Here is a 9610-nt window from a genome sequence, read left to right as displayed (position 1 = left end):
CGTTTCTTTCATTCTTAAAGAAAAGATGCGAGCAACCACATTCAAAGTTAGTTTCTTTTCACGTTTATAATATCTAACTACATGCATCAATCATGCTATTTAGATCATGATAATGAGCATGTTTCAGGTTTCCCAGGTTTTCCTGTTACGTGATGAAGAATACTTCTTTTGCATTTTTAATACAAATAACGAAGAGCAGCTTGATAATAAAGCTTGCTCGAGCATCTTTGTCTCCCTTTTCTTCTTTTTTTTGCGACCGTCAATTATCGGTTCATCGATTTATAACTTTTATTTCAAAGATAAAAAGAAATGTGATGGGAATAAGCAATGAGTAATTTTTATTGGTCGATTGTTCGGTTGAAGTGGGAGTCACTTGATTGCTCAATTTTACAGTCTTATTGAGACCTCCCGACCAACCACAACTAAAATAAGATTATCGAGCGCGTGCAGCTGGAAATTTTGACGCTCGTCTTTTAAATGATAACTATACAAAAATTTGCCATTTCATCGATGCAACCTCGTATTCGAGTTTCAACATTGTCAATTGTTTGTATTAAATATTAAACAATTTTATGTTAATGCAAACATGTGTCTTTTGTAGACTATAGTGTTACAACATTTAAACTGAGAAAAAATGGAGTAAATACAAATAATGATAAATCATACTGTGTTATTACGAGTATATTGCAAAGCTAGCTTTCGTTCGATTGAGTTAATGAAAAACGGGAAAGATTCGATGAGAGCTGTGTGTCGTTCCGTAGAATTCGGTCTGCGCGCGGTTGGCGTGTGGCCGGGCACATCGTACGCAATTTTACGACGATTCTTTTGTATATTCTCGATGGGAGTGTTTCAGACTTTTCAGTATCAGCATTTGATTATGCACATCAGCGAGAAGAATCTACCGCTCCTCATGGACGTATTAAGCGCAACAATTACTTATAGTCTTCTGCTTGTCAAGCTCATTATTTTCGCGTTCAATGCGAGGTAAGCTTTCTTCGTATGTACACTTCGTATATACGATGTATATTGAACACAGGATTAAGTCCAAGTGATACAAGCACACGCTAGATCGTACATCCTAGATTCGAAATTGCCAAACGCGAGAAATACGATTTGAAATTTTTATATATTTCTTACACTCTGCACATTTGCTCGATTTGTATCAACTCCAATGCTTCATACAGCTTTATCAGTCAATATTTCTTCAAATAATCCGTTATAGTCTGCTGAACAAAATTATAACAGTCATGGTCGACGATTGGAAGGAGCGCGAAATTTCAGATAATTACACGATGACCAGAATAGCCTACATCTCTCGTCGTATCTCCAACTTTATAATTGTCTCGCACGCGCTGTCGGTGTTCCTTTATGCAACTGGTACTCTGTTAAGACACAGAAACGATAATCAAACTGACACTCGGGAACTCATCCTCAAAATGGAGTTACCATTCGCAATCGATAGCACATCGATATATGTGGCTGTTCTCGTTATACAGTTTGTTCATCAGACGAGTGCGGCTAGTATGGCCGGTGTCATGAACTCCTTGCTGATAACATTGGTAAGTGCATCTCTCGTGAAAACGTCAATGTTTCTGAAAATTATTGAAAAATATAAATGCAATATAATGTCAAAAACGAAAAATTTAAAAATTTTTAAAAATTATTTCAGAAATTTATCAATAAATAATAGATAATAATTATTTTGTTTGTGAAAAATAAATAATTGAATCAAACTAATTATAGAAAATTATCTAATAATATCTCCAATTCCTCCCTTTGACATTATTAGAGATATGTAAGAAATAGATAAGACAATAAAATTTAGTAACTTATAATATATTAAAAATCTAGAGATATTAAAGTCTATACATTAAATATACAAAATGAAGATGTTCGTTTTCATTGTACATAGATGTTAAAATGAATTAACTGCATTTCGTGATGTTTAGGTTCTTCATGTGGGTGGACAGATTGATATAGTGCGAGAAAAACTGAGTAAAATCTCCCGAAAAAGCATCGAGCGAAGTACGAGTGACAGCATCGTGAAAACGTTGATCGTTCGACATCAGAGAATCATTTCGCTGTCCAAGAACATCGAGGCGCTTTTCTCGAATATCGCTCTGATACAATTCGTATCGAACACTCTGGTTATTTGCTGTCTAGGATTTATCATTGTGATCGTGAGTATAGTGAAGTGACATAATCTCTTCGGGATGCAAGGCATTTTTGAAAATTTCAGTCTATCGGTGTACCGGGTGAATCGGCGGTGTTAGTGAAATCCGTATTATTTTATATTCTTATCAGCTTGGAGGCATTTGTACTTTGTTTCGTCGGGGAACATCTCAGTATGAAAGTCAGTATACACTATTTAACGAATATATCGAACACGGTATATGCTGTGTTACATGTGAGAGATTTAATTTAAAATTGTAGAGCGAAATGATCGGCGACGCCGCGTACGAATCACTTTGGTACGAATTAAACCCGAATCAGAATCGAGATATCTTTTTCATAATCTTAAGATCGCAGAAGCACTTGACACTTACGGTCGGAAAAGTCATGGATCTTTCCTTGAAGCAATTTGCTAGCGTAAGAATTTAATGTGATAATAAGAATGCAAAAATAAAGGCACATTTTATTTGCGCGTAGAATGTGAAGATATAATGATGTTTTAACAATCAAATAACATTTTCCAATCTTGGCGTGGCATGATACATACATACGTACGATGATGGTAATTGTTTCTGTCATATTGTAGATCGTGAAAGCTTCGGCGTCATATATGTCGGTTCTACACGCGATGTATTAAAGCCCTAACATATATTATATCTTAGCGTGCAGAAGGAAATAGTACTTTTACTACCGCCAATTACACGATTAGCAATTTTCTTAGTAAGAGACATGTATAAATGAGCAGAGATGTCGTTTATTGAAACACATCTAGTTTCAATAAAACAAAATATTTGATTCCCTGAATCGAAATGTATATTTCTGATAATCAAAATAAAAATATTTAATTAATGATTAAATTTATCCAATGTCAAAGTACCATTTTACCTCATAAAATATAAGATTGTCTAGGGAGATTTTTGAAAAATAATAAGAGAAATATACATACAAATATATAAGTACACATTCACACACACACACACATATATAAAAATACTACATAAAATTAATTTTACATATTGCCTCTTTCTCTTATATATATTTATATGTAATATTCCATTACGTTGCGAGAAAATATTGGGAAAATATGTCTACAAAATATGTCTACAAAATTTCAATTGTATTTCTTTTAACATTGCAAATAATATTTAGTCTATATTAAAGGAAGGAGACTTCAATTTTAGGGAAGTTAGTTGAAAACGTATGGTGATTAATTTTTTAAGTTTCTAATTGTTTTAAGAAAAAAATACGAATAACAATGATAGATAATTTGCCTTTTCCATTTACGTTATTCAATCGTGTGTACCGTCTATCATGCAATTTGAATTATATGGCATTATAATGCCGAGTACAGCGCAAGTCTTTCTGCACATGAACGATTACTTTGCATTTTTAATACAAATGACAGACAGCGATAAGTAGAAAAGAAAATGCATGGACGTCTTCGGGTGGTTGTTCCTTTTTTGCAATCGCTATAATAGAAGAGATCTCAGTTTACATATTTTTTTCACGACTTTCAAGATGGAAATAATTACACGACAGAAATACGTAATGAACGATATTTATTGGTTGGATGTAGCAAAGGTGGGGGTTATTCGAATAAATTTATAGAAAAATTTACAGTCTTGCTCAGACCTCTCGACCGATAGTCAGTTATAACTGGATTACAGTTATATAAAACATGTGAAAGTTGCAGTTATATAAAACATCGAAAGTTGCTTTTGATAACTTTATAAGATTAGACGTACGGTAACTTCAACAAAACACTTGAGTTACATTATAGCAATAATTTCTGGCGAGAGCCAGTTTTGTGTGAGCCCCTTTTAAAATATATTTTTATCTTTACAATGTAAACTGACAAAAAGAGAAAGAGAGTAAGTTTAATGCTATCGTGTCTGATTTCTATGCCGATTCTATGAATAATGAAGTGGGCTTGAATACCGTGATGAATACCGTGTGTCATTCCGTGGAATTCGGTTTGCGTGCAATCGGCATATGGCCCCATACGTCATACGCAATTTTGCGCCAAATCTTATGCATATCCTCGATGGCAATATTTCAAACGTTTCAATATCGATATTTGTTCATGCATTTCGACGAAGAGGATCTTTTTATCCTGATGGATGTATTGAGTGGGACTATATCTTACAGCCTTGTGTTTCTCAAGTTGATAATTTTCGCGTTCAATACTCAGTAAGCTTTCTCGCAACTAAGTATAATAGGATTTGCAAAACCAGCAAATACCAATGCTTCATATTTTATATCTAAATTTACAAAATTGTAAAAATATAACTTCCAATATACATAAAAATTTTACACTCCGCTTCAATTCGTAACAATATTTTGCGAAATAATCCGTGTTGCAACTATATATATATATATATATATATATATATATATATATATATCGTTCAATATTTCTTCAATTCATTGTAGTTTATTGAATGAAATCATAGTGCATGTGATCGAGGACTGGAAAAAACGCGATGTCTCCGAAGAATACACGATGACCAGAATAGCTTACATCTCTCGTCGATTCTCCAATTTGATAATCATTATATACGCGATGTCGGTACTTCTTTATGCTATCGGTACTCTGTTTAGGTATAAGAATAGCAATCAGAACGATGCTCGAGAGCTCATTCTTAAGATGGAATTGCCTTTCGAAATCAAAAATACATCAGTGTATATCGCTGTTCTAATTACACAGTTTGTTCACCAGACGAGTGCAGCTAGTACGGAGGGCGTGTTAAACTCCTTGCTGATAACACTAGTAAGTCTTTTTTATAATTTATCGATGTTTTTACACGGAAAAATATATAATAAAATATAATAATAAAAAAATTTTTAACTGAGAATAAAAAAATAACAGATATAAATTAATATTTATAATATGCTATTCGTTTTTTTTAAATTTGAGAAATAAAGTAATAGTACAAGAGAAATTTCATGTATCAAGTTGGGGTGTAAAATTGAATCATGCACAAATTGTGTTTATTTAGGTGCTTCACGCTTGTGGGCAGATCGATATAGTACGTCAAAAGTTGAGAGAAATCACACGGAAGAATATTGAGCAAGATGCCACCGAAAGTATCATGAAGATGTTGATTATTCGTCATCAGAAGATTATCTCGTTCTCCAAAAATATCGAAAATCTCTTCTCAATCATCGCATTAATACATTTCGTATCAAATACTTTGATCATCTGTTGTTTAGGATTTCTTATTGTAGTTGTAAGTAATATTCTGCAATAGCGAAATAAATCTTTTTTTCAGTACACACTATATATTTTAAAACTTTTAGTCCATCGGAGTACCAGGTGGAACAATGGTGTTAGCAAAATCTGTGTTTTTTTACCTTGCAATTTGTTTAGACGCATTTATATTTTGTTTCGTCGGAGAGTATCTCAGCATAAAAGTCAGTATGTATACGAATTATAAATAGCTATCTGTACCTATCTGTACCTTATGCTGTTTTACGATGAAAAATTATTATTTTTACATTATAGAGTAGAATGATCGGCGACGCGGCATATGAATCGCTTTGGTACGAATCGAACTCAAATCAAAATCGAGATGTTCTTCTAATGATGATAAGGTCACAGAAACATTTGACACTTACTGTTGGAAAATTTGCGGATCTCTCTTTGCAACAATTCGCAAATGTAAGAATTTAGTGAGATAATAAAATTGGCTATGAAAAATCTAGATATTCTTTTATGGATTATAATTGCGTGGATATAGGATTTTATCATGATTGATGTTTTGACAACCGATTGACGTTCTCTCGTCATGCTGCATAATATTCACGTATGTTTGCATAATTGTTCATCGTATGTATCATGTTGTAGATTGTGAAAGCTTCAGCATCATATGTATCGGTGTTACACGCGATGTATTGACGTACATCGTGCATTACATGCCGCTTACAGCCTTGCGTGCAAAGGGACATAATACTCTTTTATTACCTACAACCATTTACACGATTTTCTTGTTAGTCAGAGACGTAGACACATATAGAGAAATAGAAATAAAAACTCATCAAGTTCTGATAAAATAAGATACTTGATTCTTTGATTCAAAATGTATTTTATTATGACTCTGTTAAAATAAAAATAAAAGCATTTAATTAATTACAAAAATTAGTTATCTAATGTCAATATAACATTTTACCTTATAAATTATGAGATTCTTTATTAAGGTTTTTAAAAAAGAATGAGAAAAATTTACAAGTACATAAATATGTACAGAAATGTATAAAATATTTTATATAAAATTATTTTTTTATATATTACCTATCCAATTTTTTATTTAATGTATTATGTTATATATTATATGTAATGTTATGTATTATATGTAATGTTACGAGAAAACAGTATTTATGAAATTACAATGTATTTCTTGTATAGTACAACATATATATTTGACAATGATTCATTCACATTAAATGGCACAAAGCTGCGTTACGTTGTCGTCGCGAGGAAACTTTAGTTTTAGTAGAGAAGCTATTTTTTTGATAGCTATTTGCATGATCTTCCAAGTTTCTAATCGTCTTTAAAAAAAATGTGGATGCATAATTAGAATTAGTCTTTTCATTTGCCATATCTATACGTATCATTTATTGTGCAATTTAAATTATACGGAATTATAATGCACGAGTCTTTCAGTTTTTTGTTCACATGATAGTAAGCGATTATTTTGCATTTTTTTATGCAAACGGTAGACATCGACCGAGCAATAAGAACACAAGAAAATATGTAGATGTTTTATCGTAGCAATTTTTTGCAATTGTTATAATCATTGAAGAGATATAAGTTTATAAATTTCTCTTTATGCTGGACTTTACGATGGAAATAATTACGGAAATACATAATGAACGATTGTTACTGGTTGAGGTGGGAGTTAGTCGAGCATTGAAACCATAAAACATTTTGCAGTCTCGGTTAGAACTTGCGATCGACTATATTCAACCTGAGTATATTACGGTTAATCGAGCATTCTACAACCGAAAGTTTCGATTCTCCTTTTCTAATCGATGATCTTACGAGATTGGACGTGTAATCGTGTTATAATTTCAGTGAAAAAACATTCAAGTTATTATAATATAACAATCATATAAGTAATAGATAATTTCGAGCTAGCATGAGCCTTGTTTCCTTCTATATTATAGTCCCATCCGTATTGTAAATCGACAAGGGAGAGAGAAAATCGTGTTAATATTAGTGTCTGACCTATTTCGATTCAATGTGTATCGAAATGAGCACGATGAATACCGTGTGTCAATCCGTGGAATTCGGTCTACGCGTAATCGGTGTATGGCCCCATACGTCATGTGCAATTTTGCGCCGAATTTTATGCCTATCCTCATTAGCAATATTTCAGATCTTTCAATATCGATATTTGATTATGCATTTCGGCGAAGAGGATATTTTTATCCTGATGGACGTATTGAGCATAACTCTGGCTTATAGTCTTATGTTTATCAAGCTGATTATTTTCACGTTCAACGCTCAGTAAGCTTTCTCGTAACTAAGTACGATTTGCAAAACGAGCAAATTCTCTGGTCTTCATATTTTAGATTTAAGGTTGTAAATTATAAAAATGTAATTTCTAATTCACATAAATTTTACACTCTGTTTTGATTTCTGATAATATTTCGTGAAATAATATACGTTGCTCTATATAATTTTTAATATTTCATCAAATGTTATAGTCTGCTGCACGAAATCATAGCGTGCGTAGTGGAGGACTGGAAGAGACATGATGTTTCCGAAAAGTACACAATGGCCAGAGTTGCTTACTTTTGTTATCGGTTGTCTAACTTAATAATCACTATATACGCCATGTCAGTGTTCGTCTACGCTAGTGGTGCTTTAATTAGGTATAAGAGTAGTAATCAGACTGATGCTCGGGAGCTCCTTGTTAAAATGGAGTTGCCTTTCGAAATCAAGAGCACATCAATATATATTGCTATTCTAATTACACAGTTTATTCACCAGATGAGCACGGCTAGTACAGAAGGCGTGTTAAATTCTTTACTAATATCACTAGTAAGTCCTTTTTATAACTCATCGATGTTTCTGCAAACAAAAATTGATATGATAGGACACTAATAAAAAGAATCTTGAGAATTGAAATAAAATAACAATAACGTATTAATAATTAATGTGTTATTTCTTTAATCTGAGAAATCTTAGTCGAAATCAAATAACAGCTATATATTAATATTTAATGTATTTTGTTTTCTTTTTAATTTAAGAAAAAAGTTAGGTATTAATAAATTAATTTCACACAACGTTAATTTCACACAAACAACTTTCATGTTTTTTATATGCTGCGCAAAATTGAACCGAACGTATATAGTAATATTTAATTAGGTACTTCACGTCTGTGGACAGATCGATATAGTGCAGCAAAAATTAAATGAAATTACGCGGCAGAGTATCGAGCAAGGTGCTGCCAAAGGAATTATGAAAAAAGTGATTGTTCGTCATCAGAAAATCATCTCGTTCTGCAACAACATTGAGGGCCTCTTTTCAAACATCGCATTGATACATTTTGTGTCAAACATTCTAGTTATCTGTTGTCTAGGATTTCTTATTGTAATTGTAAGTACTCTACAATAACAAAATTTTGATCTCTTTTTTAATATATTAATATATTTTAAAATTTTTAGTCAATCGGTGTCCCAGGCGGATCGATAGTGTTAGTGAAATCCGTGTTATTTTATGTTGCGATTTGCTTAGGTGCATTCATATTTTGTTTTGTCGGAGAATACCTCAGTACCAAAGTTAGTATGCAACATGCGCTGTAAAGCTATGGATACTGTGCTACCATGAAAATTTGTTATGTTATAGAGCATTGGTTATGTTACAGAGCAGAATGATCGGCGATGCAGCATATAAATCGCTTTGGTACGAATCGAACTCCAATCAACATCGAGATGTTCTAATCATGATCTTACGATCTCAGAAGCAATTGACACTTACAGTTGGAAAATTTGTGGATCTTTCTTTGCAACAATTTACCGACGTAAGAATTTAATCAGATAATTGAATTAGTTATTAATCTAATTATTTCTAACACGTGTAATAGTGTATACACTCTTATCACGATTGATGTTTTGACAACCAAGTGACATTTTCATATTATATCGCAATATATTTGCCATAATTGTTCGTATGTATAATTTTGTAGATTGTGAAAGCATCAGCGTCATATGTGTCGGTGTTACATGCGATGTATTGAATGCAGTAAACGTTGCAGCGTCGCGTGCAGAGGAATATAGTACTTCTTTTACTACCATTTACATGATTTTTTTAGTAAGAGGCATAAATGAGTAGATATATCGTTTACCAAAGCACATCAAGTTCGGATAAATCAAAACTTGGATCTTGATAAAAGATTTTATAATTCAAAATGTATTTTACCAAAATTGATAA

The 9610-nt window shown here is 32.4% G+C and overlaps 2 protein-coding genes across 2 annotated transcripts; both read left to right on the top strand.

Annotated features, from left to right (window-relative positions):
• Nucleotides 1-322: 322 nt before the first annotated feature.
• LOC105248183 lies at nt 323-6070 on the top strand. Its single transcript, XM_011252821.3, has 12 exons — nt 323-984; nt 1223-1559; nt 1950-2180; nt 2240-2353; nt 2434-2589; nt 2759-2802; nt 4030-4362; nt 4606-4942; nt 5172-5402; nt 5473-5586; nt 5678-5833; nt 6020-6070. Exons 1-12 carry the CDS (start codon nt 653-655, stop codon nt 6068-6070), a joined length of 2436 nt encoding a protein of 811 aa, XP_011251123.3. The 5' UTR covers nt 323-652.
• Nucleotides 6071-6989: 919 nt separating this feature from the next.
• LOC105248233 (odorant receptor 13a-like) lies at nt 6990-9539 on the top strand. The gene is made up of 6 exons (XM_011252904.3): nt 6990-7681; nt 7882-8218; nt 8546-8776; nt 8845-8958; nt 9045-9200; nt 9366-9539. The coding sequence occupies exons 1-6, from the start codon at nt 7413-7415 to the stop codon at nt 9414-9416; spliced, it is 1158 nt and encodes a 385-aa protein (XP_011251206.2). The 5' UTR covers nt 6990-7412; the 3' UTR covers nt 9417-9539.
• The last annotated feature ends 71 nt before the right edge of the window (nt 9540-9610 follow it).

Source organism: Camponotus floridanus, unplaced genomic scaffold (genome assembly GCF_003227725.1).
Source record: "Camponotus floridanus strain SB8 unplaced genomic scaffold, Cflo_v7.5 scaffold16, whole genome shotgun sequence".
NCBI classification, from domain to species: domain Eukaryota; kingdom Metazoa; phylum Arthropoda; class Insecta; order Hymenoptera; family Formicidae; genus Camponotus; species Camponotus floridanus.
The sequence above is the reverse complement of the archived record's forward strand: the minus strand, read 5'-3'. Positions and strand labels throughout refer to the sequence as shown.